The 19,016-nt window shown below is 55.6% G+C and overlaps 1 protein-coding gene across 1 annotated transcript; it reads left to right on the forward strand.

Moving 5' to 3' along the window:
- The first annotated feature begins 3,006 nt into the window (after nt 1-3,006).
- Nucleotides 3,007-3,966, forward strand: LOC134509579 (olfactory receptor 14A16-like). Its single transcript, XM_063322137.1, has one exon. The coding sequence runs from the start codon at nt 3,007-3,009 to the stop codon at nt 3,964-3,966; it is 960 nt and encodes a 319-aa protein (XP_063178207.1).
- Nucleotides 3,967-19,016: the final 15,050 nt, after the last annotated feature.

Raw genomic sequence — 19,016 nt, forward strand, 5'->3', positions numbered from 1 at the left:
GTGCTGCTGAAAATCATAGAATCATAGAATTGTTGAGGTTGGAAGGGACCTTCAAGATCATCGAGTCCAACCTTTAGCCTACCCTGACAAGAGCCACTTCTAAACCGTCCTTGGTTGTGGAGATGCTGTGATCGAGGAGCACTGTGACAATCAGTCGCCTCTTCCTTGGTTATATCACCGAGGGGCTCAGCAAAGGATTGTTGGAAGAAGACCCAGCAGAGTCCGGGAGCAGCCAAATGAGTTGAGCCCTCAGTGTGGTGGGCTTCTTGTTCATGACCTGCTCTGCATCAACTGGGTGGAGATGGGTCAGACTGGGCCTCACTGCAGTGGTGGGTTTCGGTTGCTGATGGACAGAAACCAAACCTGCCTGGGCTGCCACATAGGCTTGCCCAAAGGAACCAAATCTGTCTGCAATGCTCTCTGGGGTCTCTGTCATGCACCTGCTCTGATCAGGAACGGCTTTCCCGTAGGTGCTCTGCTGTCCCTGCCAGCAACCTGCAGTTGTTCTGGGGGGCGCTGGCATCTCAGGTGGCACAACAAGCCGTATATGGCCACTGAGGAGCTGTCCTGAATTAGGTTGAGCAACGGGGGAATGTCCATGAGACACCTGCCACTACAGTCAGCAGAGATCTAGGAAATACAGCTGGTGGAGAAGAGAAAGAGAGGGACTTAGCTGCATTTGGTCAGATGACCACCTCTGTAGGTGCTGTGGATGTAAGGAATATTGAAGGTTTTATCTGTCCAAAATGTAACATCTACTTTCATTTCCATCTACCAAAGAAATTCCTCACCAGGCTCCATGATGTTGCCCCCAGATGCTGCCTTGTGTCTCAGCATTGCTGCATTAGAGCTTGCAGTCACCTGCACACATCCTGGGCAAACTCTGGTGTCACCTCAAATGTCACCAGGTGTTCCCACCTGAACAACTCCCTCACTCTCCATTAATGAGCAAGGGAGTGGACACAAACAGCTCACTTGCAGGTGCTCATCTTGTGCACACCTGAACTGAGGCAAGAAGAATCCCACCTCCTGTGGGTTTGTAGCAGGCATGGGAGGGAGCTGAGTCCCCTTCTGGCCCCAGGGCTACAGAGCCGGGATGAGATGCCTTGAGATGCCTTGATTGACTCAGCTGAATTCCTTCCCTCAGCAGGAGGGACAAAGGCAATTACTCCCTATCCCTGTCTGGGTGTCCTGACAAACGATGGGATGAGAAAATATGATTCTTGAGACTCACTGTTTTCCTGATACATGAAATGACAGTGCAGGAAGGAAGAGCCTCTCCCCAGCTTAGTGATTGCTTCATCCTGTTTCCCAGCAGGTTCCCTGGAGCCCCAGGGACACCTGGAGGGAGCCCCGAGGGGGCAGAGAAAGGGCTGCCTTGGGCTGGTCCTCTGTGCCTGAGCTGGGCTGGGCTCCTGGCATGGAGGGAGCTCGCGGCAAGTGGGCAGCGCTGCAGAGAGACAGCTCTGCCCAGGAGCAGGGCTGCGGGCGCTGCCTGCGGGCACCAAAGGGGAGTGAGGCAGAGCGAGGTTAAAGGCAGTCAGCAGCGGGAGGGTGCTGAGAGTTCGCTGGCGGTGGATTCTTCCCAGCCCTTGACACGGTAAGTCTCAAGCTGCAGGGAAGTAAAGATGCAGTTCCTGGAGGGACCTCCTAGAGCTGGTTCCTCCCTCTTAGGATCTATCAGAGTAACTCTCACGGTTTCCATAGCATAGAGGAGGAGGACGTGCTCCTGAGCAGGGATTCTCTGCTGCACTGTCAGAGGGAGAGGGCATGACGGCTGCCTTTCTTCCAGGGACGTCTGCAGGGTGTAAAGCCGGCTGTGCAGCCAGGGGTGCCCAGGGCTGTCCTTCCGAGCTGGGTCCCTGCACCCAGGGGCTGCGTGCTGGGGCAGGGACATATCTCCTGCCAGGGCCAGCTCTCGTCCAGCGCAGGGACCTCTCCATGAAGATTCTGAAGGGAAAAGCTGCGGGTGGAAGGAGCAACTGCTGTCAGGGAAGGGTCCTACTGCATTCAAGAGGGTGCTGCATGGGTCAGGGCTGCCGACCGCTCCAGATCACCCCCAAAACACTGGCAGAGGCAGCATTTATAGAGGAAGCCCAGGGCAGGTCTACCTTAAAGATGAAGACCTTTCCATTGTCTGTGCTACAGCATTCTCTGAAGGGAAAAGGGAAAGCAGCTGTCTAGTTTTAATAAATCACTAAACTCTTACACTAAAGGATCAGCAGATCTGCCAGAAACCGCACAAAGTGCCTTCGCCCACCCCTCTCCCTACACACAGCACCAGCAGCACCTTTGCTTCCAGCATCGGGCTTTCTCTCCTCTCCTCCTTAGGAGCCACAAAGAGGGAGGTGCCCCTGGGCAGTGCCCAGCTACCAGGAGGGGTCTGCAGGGCAGAGCTGAGCCCCCAGCGCGTGGGATGGGCTCTGGGAGCAGGGACAGGGAGGAGACCTGGGCACAGAGAAGCAGCTCCTGGCAGGGGCAGCTCCAGGCAGCAGAGAGCCACTCCACCCGGCTGCATCCCTCTCTGCTCCGCTGCACAGGGAAAGAGAAAGCAGATGGGAGAAACCGACTTTGAAACTGGACCCTTCCCCAAACAGTAACAATAGTCCATTTTCTTCTTCAAGGACATTGTCAGGGGGACCATTGTCCAATGGAGAGAGGTGTAAGCACAGGAGACCTGGGTGGTGCCCAGCAGGTCACTGGTGTGCAGAGCAGCTCTCCTGACTCTGCACTAGGGCACAGAGAGCACTTTTGTCCCTCGGGGCTCAGCAGTGTTCAGGCGAAAGGCAATGGGAAAGAGAAGGATTTCTGCCCCTGCAAGGAAAGTGCCCTCAGTAGCACAAAGCTGATCTCACAAAAAGGAGCCGAATTAAATTATACCAAAGGAAGAGAAGTCCCTTTGGGGAGATCTTTTCGGAAACAGAATGAGGTGGGGTCAAAGAAGTCTGCCTTAACTTGCCAAGGTCTTTCCCTCTTTCAACAGTCCCCCATGCCCAGAGTGAACAAATGTCCAACAGCAGCTCCATCACCCAGTTCCTCCTCCTGCCATTGGCAGACACACGGGAGCTGCAGCTCTTGCACTTCGGGCTCTTCCTGGGCATCTACGTGGCTGCCCTCCTGGCCAACGGCCTCATCATCAGCGCTATAGCCTGTGACCACCACCTCCACACCCCCATGTACTTCTTCCTCCTCAACCTCGCCCTCCTTGACCTGGGCTCCATCTCCACCACTGTCCCCAAAGCCATGGCCAATTCCTTCTGGGACACCAGGGCCATCTCCTATGCAGAATGTGCTGCACAGGTCTTTTTCTTATTTTTCTGTGCTGCAACAGAGGTTTATCTTCTCACTGTCATGTCCTATGACCGCTACGTTGCCATCTGCAAACCCCTGCACTACGGGACCCTCCTGGGCAGCAGAGCTTGTGTCCACATGGCAACAGCTGCCTGGGGCAGTGGGCTTCTCTATGCTCTCCTGCACACGGCCAATACATTTTCCCTACCCCTCTGCCAGGGCAATGCTGTGGGCCAGTTCTTCTGTGAAATCCCCCAGATCCTCAAGCTCTCCTGCTCAGATGCCTACCTCAGGGAACTTGGGCTTCTTATATTAAGTGCTTTGTTAGTTTTTGGATGTTTTGTTTTTATTGTCCTGTCCTACGTGCAGATCTTCAGGGTCGTGCTGAGGATCCCCTCTGAGCAGGGACGGCACAAAGCCTTTTCCACGTGCCTCCCTCACCTGGCCGTGGTCTCCCTCTTTATCAGTACTGGCGTATTTTCTCACCTGAAGCCCCCCTCCATCTCCTCCCCATCGCTGGATCTGGTGATGGCAGTGCTGTACTCAGTGGTACCTCCAGCAGTGAACCCCCTCATCTACAGCATGAGGAACCAGGAGCTCAAGGAGTCCATTAGGAAAGTCATTTCTTGGATGTTTGTCAATGTTGATAAATTTTCCATCACTGTCCACAAATGACATCTACAGTATCCCAATGCAGGCCTGTACTCTGTTTATTGTTTTTTCTTCTTTTTTTTTGTGTTTTTTTTTTTTATTTGCTAGCATTTCCTGTAGTGTTGTTTATGGTTATTACATTCCTAAATAATTGTTTGTATTTAGCTCATTCTCCTGAGACATGAGCCCATCTCCCTCTGTCACCTGAAACCTGTATAAATGTTTTTCTAGCGCAATTTGAAAGCTGACTCTTTTGTAGCCTCTCTCTAATACAGTGACATCTTCCCTGTGCAGTTCCTCAAGTTTTGGCTGTTCTCCCAAAGCTGATGTCAACAACAGGCCCCAATATTTCACCCCCAAAGGGCCCGAGTAAAAAGCTCTTTGTCACAGTGGAAGCTGTTAGAGAATAAGGGTTGGACTTAGGACTCATCTGTTGTTGTCTCTTGACGGTGGAGATGGTGAATGGTCACTGAGATACTGTCATAGTGCACTGTCACAGCGTGTGACAGGGCAGAGGACATACTCCAGGAGAAGGATCTGGAGCTGCCTGGAGAGCCTGTGAGATAGGCACGGACTGTGTGCGCCTTGGGTGGTCAGTGACTGGAGCCTCACAAGGTGAGCAATTGCCCAAAGTGGAGGCACCCAAAGGGAAAGCACTAAATCCAGGTACCTGCAAGGAAAGAAGATGGACACAGCCAACCCGACACAAACCAACTCCAAAAGGCACCAGCACCTTTACAGCCAACCCACCAAGAGCAGCACTTACACGACCATGAGCAACACAACTGGCCCCATCCTTTCCCCACTCTGTGGCTGATCTGATGGGAAGGTTGCATGAGTGGTCCATACATTCCCAGCCCTGCGTCTCTCCATTGCCCCGTGTCCTCCTCCTCCTCCTTCCAAGCCCACTTTGAATTGACCAGCAAAGCATGTACATACAGTCATACCAAAACCACACAAACAACAGTGAGCCCACTCACACAGCAAATAGCCAGGAGCAGAGTTGAGTAAATGGTGTGGTTTAACCCCAGTCAGCAGCTAAGCACCACACAGTCGCCCACTCACTCCCCCACAGTACAATGAGGGAGAGGATCAGAAAGGTAAAAGTGAGACAACGCATGGGTTGAGATAAAGACAGTTTGACAGGTAAAGCAAATGCTGTGCGTGCAAGCAAAGGAAAATAAGGAATTCATCCCCTGCTTCCCATTGGCAGCCAGATATTTAGCACTTTCCAGGAAAGAAGGGCTCCATGATGCGTAACGGTGACTTAGGAAGATGGCAACGGCCCCCTGGGCAACGGCCTCATCATCACCGCCATCACCCGTGACCACTGCCTCCACACCCCCATGTACTTCTTCCTCCTCAACCTCTCTGTTCTTGACCTGGGCACACAGCTGGCTAATAACAACCACAGGCATGAGCATGATGTGCATGTGGTGAGATTAACCTGAGTGAGCACAAACACCATCAGCTGTTGCTGGGGCCTCCATGAAGGCCTGTGGGACAGACAGTGGCTGGAGGTGACTTCACTCAGAGAGTAACGTCCCCTGGGAAACCCCCTGAATGCAGCCCTGGGGTGGGCTTCCTTGACCCCAGGTCCCTGTGTCCATTCCTCACGCCGTGGGGCACCTCAGAGAGGTGCCGAGCAGGGAGACACAGCGCGGGGCTGAGGTGCTGCCAGCCTCCGGGAGTGGCAAGAGGAGGCCATGGAGTCTGCTGCAGGGCCTCTGCCCGTGCCAGGGAAGGACTCGTGTCTCTGAACAGCCCTGCCAGAGCCCTGACAGTGCTGGCTGTGTCTCCAGGAGCAGCCTGTGTGCTACCTCACCCTCCCCTCTCTTCATGGCCTGTCCCTTTTATTACACGGTGTGACAGAAGCGCCTCTGTGGGGCATCTCACCTGTGCAGTCAGAAAGGGTTCTGCAGGCGTGAGTGGCATCGCCCTCTAGAAGATGGCATTTCTCACCTCTCACAAAGCACAGAGAGCGTCTAGGGAGTAGGAATGTAGCCGGAGACACACCCCCCTCCATGTTTCACCTCTCTGAATGTCGATCACAGGTTTTTTTAAGCACCTAACAGGGAAGCAAGTACCCTAAGTAATAGGTGTCCTCAACCTTCAGAAAAAGTCTCTTCCTCCTCTCTTTCTCATGACCTACCCCGTGACTGGGGTTGGGAACACCCTCCTCGTCATGTTGATGCTGCTGGAAAACTTGGAAACCTGCTCCAGCTCCAGCACCCTGACTGTCCCCCGACTGCGGACAGCACAATCTCTGCTCACAGCAATGGTAGTGCTCTTTCCTGCACCTTTGGCATGTACGCAGTGTTTCCTGCTGGTGGCCACATCCTACGAGGAGTACTGGGCTGTATGCCACCCCCTGCTCTCTGCAAGGCTTGGGAACTGGAAGGGTTGTCTCCAGAAGAAGGCTGCACCTTGGCTAGGGGGATTCTGTCATCTACAGCAATCATTTCCTTCTTGTCCCAGATACATGTTGTGTTCCCCACAGACTGGACCACTTCTTCTTGTGCGGCTGAAACACTGAAACAGGTCTCCTGGAGAGGTTGTATGTACCCAGTCTCTGGAGACATTCAAGGTCAGCTTGGACAGGGCTCTGAGCAACCTGTCTCATTGGAGATGTCCCTGCTCACTGCAAGGGGGGTTGGACAAGATGATCTTTAAAGGTCCCTTAAAACCCAAGCCTGTTTATGATTCTATGATTCGGTGGGTTTGCACCAATGCTGAAACTCTCCTGACGTGAAACCATGACACTCATGGACTTTGTTTTCATAACCTGCTTTTTAGACCCATTCTTGCCCTTCCTGTTCATGCTGGTATCCTGTGAGTGCATCAGAGCGGCACTTGGGGGCAGCTCTCCTGCCCAGCAGGGGCAGGCAGAAGGCCTTCTCCACCGGCTCCTCTCATCTCCCTGGAGCCACTCCTTTCTGCGGCACCCTCCTCACCGTCAGTGGGATGCCCAGAACAGCCCTCCGGAGAGAGTTTAACAAAGCCCTCTTTCAACACGCACCTCACCCCTGCTCAATCCTCTCATCTCCAGCCTGAGGAGAAGAAAGGATTGGGGGTCGGGAGGAACTGACAAAAACAGCTTAGGAAAGCTGTCAGCTGCAGAGAGATGCCGTTGGAGTTGTGGGCTTGTTGGAAGAAATCCCTTATGGTTCTCTTTTGAAGTGGCCCCAAGGGCCTGGACAGGTTAGAATTGTGTCCTGGGCACTCCTCTGGCAGCGTGTCATAGTGAGAAGGCTGTTGGTGTCAGGGAGATGGAGAAGGCTGGCCAGTGTCCTTGTGACACCTCTCTCCAACACCTTGGAAAGGCCAGAGCTGTCAGAGAGGTTCCTGGGGCCTTGGAGAAGGCAGACAGTTTTCAAAAAGGCAGGAAGGAGGATGGGGACGATTACAGACTGGTCAGCCTCACCAGGGAAGGTGATACGACAAGCCCTCCTGCAGCCATCTGCAGGCATTTGAAGGACAAGAAAGGGGTCGCAGAAGACAAGTGGGAGGGAAAAGAAGGGGATGTTGTGTACCCGGACTTTAGCAAGGCCTTTGACGTGGTCTTCTGTAGTCTCCTTAGAGCCAGCTTGTTGCCAGCCGGGCTGAAGAAGTGGACGGTGTGGTGGGTGGGAAGCTGGCTGATTGCTGAGGGAGAGATGTCATCTGTGCTACAAAGTCCTCCTGGCGGCCAATTGCTAGTGGCATCCTTCAAAGACCAGCCCTTGACAAGAAGTAGGGAACATTTTTATTATCCCTCTGGATGATGGGAGAAAATGCACTTTCCCCTCCTTTGTGGGTGATGCCAAGTTGTGGGGAGCCCTTGCAGAATCTCACCTAGTTAGCATTCTTGGTAGCAGGAGAGTTGGGCAAGATGACTGTGGTGGGTTACACATGGCTGGCCATCAGGTGCACACCAAGCCATGGGAGGTTCTCCCCGCTCCTCCTCAGCATGACAAAGGGAGAAAAGAAGGTGAAAATACTCATGGGTAAAGATAAAAGTAGCTTGACAGAGGGGGGCAGTCTGTGTGTGTGAGGACAAAAAAAAAAAAAGAAGCAAGTGAAAAGCAAAGGCCACATGCAGAAGGAAAGGAAAACCAGATGAGATTGTTTCCTCTACTTCCCGTCAGGAGACAATATCAGCTACCTCCTGGGAGGCAACATATAGCAATCTCTTTGGAAGACAATTGTGTTAATAACGAATATCATCTCCTTCCCCCTCCTTTCTCTCAGCTTTTCTTGCTGAGCATGATGTCATATGGCACGGAATATCCCTTTGGTCAATTCAGGGCCCAGCCCAACCACTTGCCCACCCCGAGTGTACTACCTTCAGAGGGGGTGGGAGAGACAGCCTTCACGTGGCGCGAGCACTGCTCAGCAATAGCCAAAACATTGGTGCAGGACCAACACCCTTCTAGGCACGAGTAGGAAGCGCAGCAGTCTGGGGGCTGCTATGGGGAAAGTTAACTCCCTCCCAGCCAGACCCAGGACAACGCAGTTCAGGGGTCTCTTCCAACCTGCGCCGTCCTAGGATTCGAGGAATCTTTTCCTTGGAGAGCTCTTTGAAGACAGAACAGACGGAGGAAGAAGAAGAAACAGGCAGAAGGTGAGATACAAAATGCACCAGTATAAATACAGCAGCTCCTCTGAGGAACGTTTCTCCCCTCAAACCGTTGGCAGGAAATCTGTGAGATAAATTTGATGAGAGAAGCTCCCTTTTATCTGCTCAGGGACTGGGCCACAAGGAGGGTGATGGGTGGGTACGGGGTCATGGGGTCAATTGTGTCTCAGGAACTCATCCAGGAGGAAGGCAATGGCGGTGAAGGGGCTGTGAGGTCACTTCTGCCTCTGGAGGGGACAGGCTACAGCAGGAATGTGGCTGGGAAAGGGACCGTGAGGTCCCTTCTTTCTGAGAGAGCTGACAAGTCAGCCCTTGGCTCATGGCTGGGCTCTGTGCTTTTAAGCTCACATCTGCCAGTGTCTCTGACAGGCCGGCAGAAGGCCCCTGGGTGGCACATTGACTGGGAGATGCCCTCTGCCGAAGGACCCAGGCTCACTCCAGCAAGGGGACTTATATTTTGGGTCTCATGTCTCTTCTACATTAGTACGTGAAGGGACAGCAGCAGGCACGCAGCTTGGTCATGTCTATACAAGAAGCTGAAAGGCTGGCAGCCTTGGGACATCATGGTGAGCCTGCTTCTGTCTGGTCTGGTGAAAGGCCACCAGAAGGCTGATGGGCTGGGATGGCTGCTTGAAGGTTGTTGTCTCTTGCAGGCTTGAAAGCTGGTGGAGCTTTCCTTGGAGGTTGGGAACTGCAGGAGAGGGAAACACTGCCACACAGTGCAGCTTGGAAGGTGGAGAGTGGCCATGAGGAAGCAGAAATATCACTCCAAGGGTAGGGCTGTGGTACGAGAAGTCATGCAGAAGGAGTCTGAGATGAGTCCATGTCTTTGTGTGTCATGGAACAAAGTGTGAGGGTGGACAGACGTCGGTGAGTGTCTGGAACTGCCAGGGTGAGAGCAAGGTGGGGAAGCGACATGGGTGTCTCCAGCCGGCAGGGAAAAAGAAGCAGCTGTGGGAGAGCGTAGGACACACTGTGGTGGAGATGGCAAAGGGCGCTGGCAAGGCTGGAAGTCACCAAGAGAACCCAAGTCTTTGTCCCCTTGGGCACAGCAATGACACCTCTGCCACCAAGGCCTGTGAGGAGACATGTTGTCCTGAGGCACTGGGGGGGCCTCCTGGCCTCCTTGCACACCCCCAGCGCTGCTGGAATGGTGACTTCAGACATGGTCGGTTTAGTTAGGAGATGTGGAAATTCATGAAAGATGAGGGAGATTAAATGCACGGTCTGAGAGGGAGCACTGAAAAAATGCAAATCGAGTTCTGCTGGTTTGGAAGGTCAATAGCTCTCCGCTTGCTATTCATGCACGTCCAGAAATCTCTTTGTTTTCATCGCATGGGAAAACACTGATGACGTCCCCCAGGGATGTCGTTGGCTGCCTGCAGCTGAGGCTGCAGTTGAAGGATCAGGAAAAGGTAAAGCGGCTGGAGAAGGACAGAAAGGGCATCCATCTGGAAGCTGCCCCCAGCCGGAGACAAGAGGCCGCCGGCCCCTGCGGGTGAGGAAGGGTCCCTGCGAGCAGTCCTCAGCAGGCCAGCTGGCCACCACGCACCGCAGGGTCTGTATGTGGAACCAAAGGTGCGGCACGGCCGTGCAGTGTGTGTGCGGGCGTGTGAGGCTGTGTGTCTGGGAAGCTTGACCATCGTAAGAGCTGAGAGAGGCAGAGACAGAAGCGTCTGAACTGTAACATTCTCCTGGCGGCACCAAGAGTGGGAACTGCGTTGAGTCCTGGGGCCTGGGGGCCGTGTCACCCCTCTGCTGCGTGCGGGCCCCTCCCCGTGCCTGTGCCCCCACAGCCTTTGCCTCACTGGTCTCGCTTTTTTGCTTGCCTGTGCCTCTCTTCGGGCTGTTCTTGTATCCTGCTCCCTGCCCCTGCTCTAGTTTCCAAGCCCCTCTCTTTCTCTGCCGTTCTTCCTGTCCCTTTTGTGTTTCCCCTTGCTCTCCCTCTGTCCCGCTCCCTGCTCCTCTTTTTCTCTTCCTCTGTCTCTGTCCTGAAGCACATTGCTGGTTTTCCCTCTGGAATCTTGGGGGGGTTCCTCATATCCTGGGGTGAAGAGGTGGAGGGGCAGCTCTACGTGTGGGGCAGGGGCTGCGTTAACCCCCCCACCTCCCGCTGCACGAATGGCCGCAGGTAGAAGCAATGTGAAACAAACACCAAACCTTTAATGACTTAAGAAGGAAAGCGAGACGTGGTAGAGGGCTGGGGCTGGAGTGGCTGGGTGCGGGTCGCATGCCACAGGGATTTGTGCTCCCCACCTTCCCTATCAACCCATCAATAGTGGTCGGGGGGGTGTGGGGCACTTCGCTTATCCCCCAGGGTTCGGGATCGCCTGGTGGGCACGTTGTTGCCGTGGCATGCCTTCCTCTTGCTGCTGCCCACGTGCTGCCTGCTGCTACCAGCTGCAGCACCGTCCCCCATCAGCTTTCCCTCGGCCAGGGTTTTTGAGTGTTTGAGCACCTGGCACACCACCATCTTCTTTCTCTTCTTGGGTGGGATATTGTCCCGTGAGGAGGTCTCTTCCATTCTTGGGGTGCCCTCTGGCACGGGGCGCTTCGCCTGCTTTCTGCCCGCCTTCCCTGATCTGGGCACTACCCAGTGGGGGACGATGCCCGGCGGCAGCGGCAAGCGGCTCAAAAGCACGCGGGGCTGCCTGTGCAGTGCCTCCTCCACCAGCTGGGCCTTGCGGGGCGGATGGTGCTGGGGGGCTGCTACGGAGTTCAGCAGAGGACTCTCTGGAGGACCCTCTGGACGATCCTTCACGGGACTCTCCATGGGACTGTCCCCACAAGTCTCTACAGGACAAAGCGGCAGCCAGGCGGGGAGGACCGCTCCCACCCCGCCCTGTGTCCCCTTGGGGTCCATCAAGGGGGACGTTGCCACCCCTAAGAAGGGGTAGGCCTCTCCCAGCATCGCCACCACCACTTGCTCCTCAGGGCAGTCACCCTCTGCCCCGTACTCGGAGAATTGGCAGGGCTGGTTGGGGAAGGCAGTGCTGGTGAGACCGGTGGAGATGTCGAGGGCATCGGGGACGGTGTCCTCGCCCTCCAGGGTGTCGAGCCAGGCGAGCATGTCGGTGATGTCCACGTTGAACTCCTGAAAGTGCTTGTGCTCATCCTGAAAGTGCAGGTTGTCCCCTGCCAGCTCGGGAAAGGCCTCGGCAAAGCTGTGTGGCCCCAGCTCGGGCAGGACCAGGGGCTTCTGCGGGGTGTCCAGGATGGTCACCCCTGCTGACAGAGCGATCAAAACCAGCCAGACCCCATGGCGATGCAAGATTTCCTGGGCATGGGATGCCCGCCCACGGGCTCTGCCACCCCCCAAAACTCACCTTTGGGCTTTGTTCTGGTGTCGGGGCCACTGCCCTTGATGACCACCACATCATTCTCAGAGGCCTCCAGCGGCTTCTCGATGCTGCTGCTCAGGGTGTGGGCCACAGGAAGGCCCTGCCCCCAATGCTGAGCCATGGTGGACAGGGGCTCCTGGTGGGCCACGGCCCATGGCCCCAACCCCATGGGCTGGTGGGGCACCAGCATCCCTGTCACCACCTGCTGTCCCCAGCTGCAGGCACGAGGACAGGGAGCAGCCACAGGGGGAAGTGGCACCCCGTGGGGGATGTGCCCCAGCTGCCCTAGGACACCCAGGGGCCCGCGCACCCCCTGCCAGACGCTGGCCCGCGCCAGCTGGTGGGTGCTGGGCTGGGCCTGGGCAGGCTCGGAGTGCCCCGGCAGCACGCTGGCAGTGACCGGTGACGGCGTGGCGGGGGCGGTGAAGCTCACGCTGGGCACTTGCGATGCCATCAGCAGCCGCAGAGGCAACCTCTCTGTTGGGGGAAGCCAAGAGGGGTGATGGGGGGGATACTGGCGGGCAGAGCCGGCTGGGGGGTTACCCGCAGGGTAGGAGCACCAGGAGGAGCGGCAGCTGCTGCCGTACCTCGATGGCAGGCAGAAACCCGGCAAGACAGGGTGTGGTGCCAGCTGCCAGCTGGCCTTGGAGAGACCACAGGGTCGTCGTGGAAACGCACAATGACATCCTAGAGGCCGTGGGAGCCTGGGGGATGGAATCTGTGCTGTTGCGTCACCGGGCTGATCTGGAGCTGGGCATGTCCCGCAGGGCTGTCAGGATATTGGCACCTGGAAAGAAGAGGATGTAGAGTGGATAGTGGAGATTGCACCTCTAACTGAAAGAATTTTCTTGAAGGTTTTCCACAGCTCTGTAGAAGTGACTTTTATGAGAGCCTTGCATCTTCCTGTTTCTTCACACCATCATGAAACTGATGCTTTTTCTTTATTTTTACCTTTTTGTTTGTTTGTTTCTTTTTTTCTTTCCTTGCCATACCCTTGAATCACCCAGCATTTGGAAAATTGTCCATTTGTTTCTAAGCAAGTAATTTTTTCTTTTCGATGAAATATTTGGAAGGCTTTGAGAAGTGCAGACGTTAGCTCACAGGAGAATTCTGTTCCTGCTGTTGTCTACCCTGGAGGTGGTGAACCTTCCTAGCTATGAAGTTGTCAACTGAAATAACTCCTATGACCAGCAGTCAAAAGCCACGTCCCGTATGCAGTGGGGAGCTGCAGTGCGGAGGAGCTCTGGACAGTCATTTTGGGTGGGGTGAGAGGCAACCCCAGCTTCCTCAAGGTCCTGGTGTTCCTGCTGGAACAACGCTAATTCTTCATTCTCTCCACTTCCTAGCTATCGACAGGAATTGTCCTGAGGATGTAAAGTGCCGCATGGCAGCATTGATCTGTATTTCTCTCTGAGAGCAGCTGTTTCCCTGGTTTCCACCTATGTCCTGCCTTTCAGGGGACCATGTATCAAACCTGTAATGAAGAGTTTTGTTTCCAAGGCTTTCAGATGGTTGTGTCTGTCCAGGACACCTCAGCCTGTGAAGACAAAGTGCTGTCAAGTGTCTTTGTGCTGGAGACAAACTCTTGGCTTCTTTGGGATTTTGATCCCATGCAGCTTCTAGTGCTGAGGACTGAGCACCTTTTTCCAGTGTTTCCAGCCTTTTCTATTGCAGCCAAAAGCTGAGGGAGGGTTTCCAGGGCTTAGTTTGGAGTGACAAGACAAATTGTCCTATGCAAGTAAACATCGCTCACGGAGTGTAGGCATGTGCGAGCCATGAAAACTTGTGTGAAGAGCACAGTGTGCTCGGAGAGCATCCCTCTGTCCTCACTGACAGGAGACACCAGAGCAGATCTGTCGGGGGCGGCTAGCAGAAAAGTACAAGTATGCAAGAAATTCGAGGGCATGCCGACCTTGCAGACCTGAGACAAATAACTCTGAGGAGCCAGGGAACAACTGGCCTTGCAGGTCTGAGATAAATAACCTTGAAGAAGTAGGGAGTAGGCAACAAGTTATCACTGTAGCTTTTAGCACATTCCAAAACTGTAGCTTCTAGCATGTAGCGAAACCGCAAGTAGGAGGGATTATTGTAATGAAACATTTAGAGCTAAGCCAATTAGAAATGATAGAATTTGTGTAATTTATGTAACTGTTAAGTAGCTGTATAAAAAGCTTTCCGACGCGTCTAATAAACCGACATCTTGCTTGCATCAAGCAGCGTCCCGTCTCTCAATCGCGGCACAGATCCAACATATGGGGCCCTGAGACCACAGCGCAGCCTAGAGCAGAGGAAACACCAGCTCCCTCAGCTCCACGGTGCCGTGCCTGACCCCCACGCCACCGCTCCCCGACTCCCTGCTCTCCAAGGAGCACAGCGGCAGCCGTGAGTGGGGAGGGCTGGCTCGGTGGGCGGCAGGGCCGGGGGGCCATGCCGGTGGTGAGGAGGGACGAGGAGCACCCGCCTGTCCTGCTGCCAGTGCCGCACTCAGCACCTCTGCAGGGGGCCCTGCCGAGGGCTGTGTGGGTGTCAGGATGCGCCTTCCTTGTTCCCTCCTGCCCCTTTCTCCATGGAGAGGTCGTTCCTGCATACGGCTCGCTTTTCCGGGCTGTAGCAGTGTTCCTGAGCTCTGCGTCCTTGTGTGTGGGGAGGCTTTGACTCTGCTGGGTGTAGGCAGGACTAACATGGGGCCATGGGGGTTTGCTGGCTTGCTGGGGGCTGAGCTGGGGGTCCCAAAGAGCCCCTGTCTGTGGGGACTGCCTGAGGGCAGGGCAGAAGGCTGCGTACAGGCAGGTGGTGCTGTTGATGGGTGGCTTTGAAAGGGGTCTGGTGGGCACTGCTCCAAGCTGTGATCAAGGGGAGCATGCGGGACTTGCAGCGGCGTCTGTAGCGCTCCGGTGGGATGTGCCCCTCAGGGCCAAGCTGTGGGCTCCTCCAGCGAGTGCTGGTGACACGGTTTCCATCCCCGTGGATGCTGTCTCCTCTGGGGAGGTTGCAGTGGCTGGGACTGCGACGGCGGTGAGTGGCGTGTGCTGGTCCCTGGGTACCCGGGATGCCCCAGAGCTCTACGGTAGCACAGAGCTCGTAGGGAAAACTGAGCGTGGCTGAGCTGTGTGGGACCAGAGATCCCCTGGCCCCTGTACTGCCTCCATCTCTCCTGGGCGTCCTGGTTGGAGGACGACACTGGGTTTGTTCCCAACATCCTAGCTTCTCCTCTCCTGCTCCCGGTCACCAAGGAGGCTTTTGCATGTTGTGCATTATTCAGAACGACACGATCCAGGATTTTGCCACCAGCGGCAACATGATGAAGCCAGTGGCCTTCATGCAAGACCTCAAGAGTAAGGATGGCTGCCCTCCCCTCCCCTCCTGTAGCCGTGCAAGAGAGCTCGTAGGGAAAACTGAGCATGAGGTACGGATGGCCCAACTCTCTACCCCTCTGTGACACAGCTCTGGGCTGCTGTTGTCTGCTTTCTCCCTTCTCCTGACACCTCCAGCCCAGCATAGCTGTGGTCCTCTGGTCCTGTCCCCAAATCCTGAGGCAGCTATGGCTTTGGATGGGGTTCCCCGCCATCCCGGGAAGCCTGCATTGCCTCTGTCTGCAGTGTCCCGCTCTGAGCTCCGGGTAGGAGTTTCTGCTCTTTCTGGAGGAAGGTGCACATCAGAGCCTGGTGCCCCCCCTTGAGCTCTGGCACTGGCAGAGCCGACTGGCAGAGGCTGCGACTTCCCGCTGCTCCTGGAGCACACGCTAATGGAGACTGGCAGGGAACAGTGGATCAGAATTTTCCTACTACGGACCCGGGCTGGGACCCAAATCAACCGGGACCCCGGGGACTCTTAACCACGTATCAGAGATGCTTGTTATTTGAAATGAGACATGCTATGCCAAAAGCCATTATTTGAGGTTAAACAAGAACCAAATGAATCACCACCTGCATTTATGGAACAATTAAAGAATACTGCTAGGAAGTACACGAACTTGGACCCCAAGAAGTCGGAGGAGGCTGTGCGATTGGCCTCTATTTTTATGGGACAATCTGCCCCAGATATACGAATGAAACACCAAAATTTAGAAGGAGCAGATTCGAGGGACTTGGGAACACTGCTGTAAGTAGCTTGGACCATCTAGAATAACAGAGAAAAGGAGAGGGAGAATCAAAGAGAAGGGAGATTAATTGCCGCGTAGACCGGAGCTGCTGCGGGAAGAATGAACGGTGCCCGGGGAAGTAGAGGAGGCTACAGAGGAATTGGGAGGGAACTCGTTTAGCAGAAGATCAGGGCGCGATCTGCAAAGAGCGAGGACATTGGAAAAACGCGTGCCCTAGAGTCAGGAACCAAGGCTCGATCCTGCAGCCTGTCAAGGTGATGGGTTTAGGTGATGGTTTAGGCAAGTGCTGCCAAACGGGTAGTAATAAGTCACCTATGTAAACAAATCAGTAGCAGGCATGCATCGAGGATTGCTAAAGAGGAAAGTTCATCGGGAGGGCAACTGACAAAGAGGAAGATACGACCACCAGATGAAGTATATGGCCACCAGAGTGACTGCAATTCCTGAAAATGGATACTAGGTGGAAGCAAAGACCGCGGAATAACTTGCCTCATGCTTGTGCAATTGGTTCTGGGAGTGGGCGTGCTTATGTTAATGCTTTAGGGAAAACGAATGACTAGGTAACAGTTTTGTAAATCTAAACCGCTCAGAATAAGATCGTTGTGGGAGCACTTACGGTGGAGAATCCCCAGTGGGACCCCAGCGCTGCTAATAAAGACTACCTGCTCTACAGGACACTCAGCGTGAAGAACTTCCTCCTCACGGCTAATCCAGACCTGCCCCGCTCTAGTTTAAAGCCATCGTCCCTCGTCCTATGGCTCCGTGCCCTCGAAAACAGCCCCCCCCAGCTCTCCTGGAGCCCCTTTAGGGACTGGAAGGGGCTCGAAGGTCTCCCCAGGGCCTTCTCTTCTCCAGGCCGAACACCCCCAGCTCTCTCAGCCTGTCTTCCTAGGAGAGGGGCTCCCGCCCTCGGATCACCTCCGTGGCCCATCTCGTAAAGCACTGCCACATTCACCGCTGACTTTGATAAATCGCTGGGTTACGTTCATAAAACATGCCCCCAGCCCCCACAGGACCCTTCACCCACCCAAAACGCTGGGGTACCCCCCAAGTAGGGCCACCCTTCGATCTATGGGACACCCCCCTCATGTACGGCTGCCCCCAATTGTGCCCCCCCCCTAAATTTTGGGATCCCCCAAATTTGTCCCTCACCCCCCAATTGCAATCCCCAAATCAATGGGACTCTCCCCATAGGCCCCCCCATCTATGCCCCCCTCCAAATGTGGGGACGCCCCCCCTCTTGCTGTGCTCGCTCTGCTGCCCTGCGCTGCCTCCCACCCCTCCCCCACCCCTTCAGGGGACCCAGGCGTCCGGGTGCCCCCACCCAGGGAGGGGGGAGTGTGGATGGAGGGGGTGCCCGGACGCCTGGGTCCCTCCAGGACACACACCCCCACCCCACCCCCAGGGCTTGTGTGTGCCTCAGTTTCCCTTGGGGGGAGGGGAGGAGTCACTCCCCGGATGCCTGGGTCCCCTCTGGACGCCTGGGTCCCCTCCTCCTCATGCCCCCCTGGGTACCATCACATCCCCGGGCACCCACAGCCCCCACAGTGTCCCCCCACGTCCTCTCAACCCCCCTGGGTCCCCCTCAGCACCCCAGTGTCCCCTCAGCCCTCCAGAGCCCCCCACTAATGTGCCCTCAGCCCCCACCGTGTCCCATTAAACTCATTCTGGGTCCCCTCAGCCCCCCACAATGTCCCCTTCAGCCCCCACATGCTCCTTCAGTCCCCCCAAATGTCACCTCAGCCCCTGCTGGGTTCCCTTAGACCCCCCTCAATGCCTCCTCAGTCCCCCCATAGCCCCCCCAAAGGGCCTCTGAGACCCATATGTCCCCTTACACCTCACCAATGTCCCTCCAGCCCCATGGTGGGGATTAGCCCCCCCCACCTGGGTCCCCCCAGGACACACACCCCCCACCTCCCCTACACAGCAGGACCCCCAGGAGGTATTGGGGGGGGCACTCCTATTGACACACACATCCCCCCCCAAGTAATTAACAGCTGCTTTCAACTGGGGGGGCAGAGGAGTATGGTCAAGCTTGGTGGAGGGAGCCCAGGTGTCTGGGCCCTCCCCTTCCCCAGCAGCTGGAGAGGACCCCGGCGTCTGGAGGGGGGAGGACGGCGACCCCCACCCCGCCTTTGCGTTTGCGCTCACTTGGGTTCATCTCCCCCCGTGCACACCGTGTCCGTGCTTAAGTCTCCTCTTTACGAGGCAAAGACGGACTTCTGAGCCAGGCATTTGGTGGCCCTTCTCGGGGGCACAAACTGCCTCTCTGAGCCGGGGGGAGCCCCACGCTGCCAACGGTGGCTGCAAGGGGCTGGGCTGTGACCACCACCATGGGGCACCTTCCCCGCTGTGGCCAGCCAACAAAGGCACAGACCAGACCCTGCTCTGCCGCTCCTTCACCCCTCTCCCCGGAGGTGTGGGTGTGCGAGGACACTGCTCTGTGCCTACACCCTTCACACACACGCACACACTTTGGCTCTTCCCTGGTGTTTTCCTCGCCGGGGCACTTTCTAGAGCATGTTCTGGAGAGCAACTCTGGCAGAAGGCGGAAGCCTTCAGGCGCTGAGCAAAGGAAATCCCATTTCATGATGGAAATTCTCTTCTGGAGTCCAGCTCTGTCACAGAAGGACCCAGCGCCTGTTGCTGCCGTGCAGCAGGACTGTTGGCAAGCTAAAAGAGCGCTCAAGCCTTAAACTAACAGAAGGGCTCAGACGGAGAGCGTGGAGGAGGAAAGAGCAAATTTGGAAAGAGCAAGGGGCATCCTCCTTGGCCACGGGGCTGTGCTTGGGACTCTTTTCCTGTCCTCCTCTGGAGACAGGCACTGCCCCTGCAGCTCCGTAGAAGGCCTCAGAGGAAGCATTTTGGACAGACAAGTCAGTGCAGGGTAATTTATTTTACTGAAATGCACAAAGATTATGGCTTCTCAAAGTTTCTGGGTCATACAAGACTGGTAGGGACCGATGTAGAAGTGGTACGACTAATGACGTTTGGGTTTGGAAATCATTATCAC

The sequence above is a fragment of the Chroicocephalus ridibundus genome, unplaced genomic scaffold (genome assembly GCF_963924245.1).
Source record: "Chroicocephalus ridibundus unplaced genomic scaffold, bChrRid1.1 SCAFFOLD_92, whole genome shotgun sequence".
In the NCBI taxonomy this organism is placed as follows: Eukaryota; Metazoa; Chordata; class Aves; order Charadriiformes; family Laridae; genus Chroicocephalus; species Chroicocephalus ridibundus.

Bases quoted from the DNA above. Each gene is read 5' to 3' on its own strand.
- LOC134509579 (XM_063322137.1), top strand. From the start codon at position 3,007: ATGTCCAACAGCAGCTCCATCACCCAGTTCCTCCTCCTGCCATTGGCA.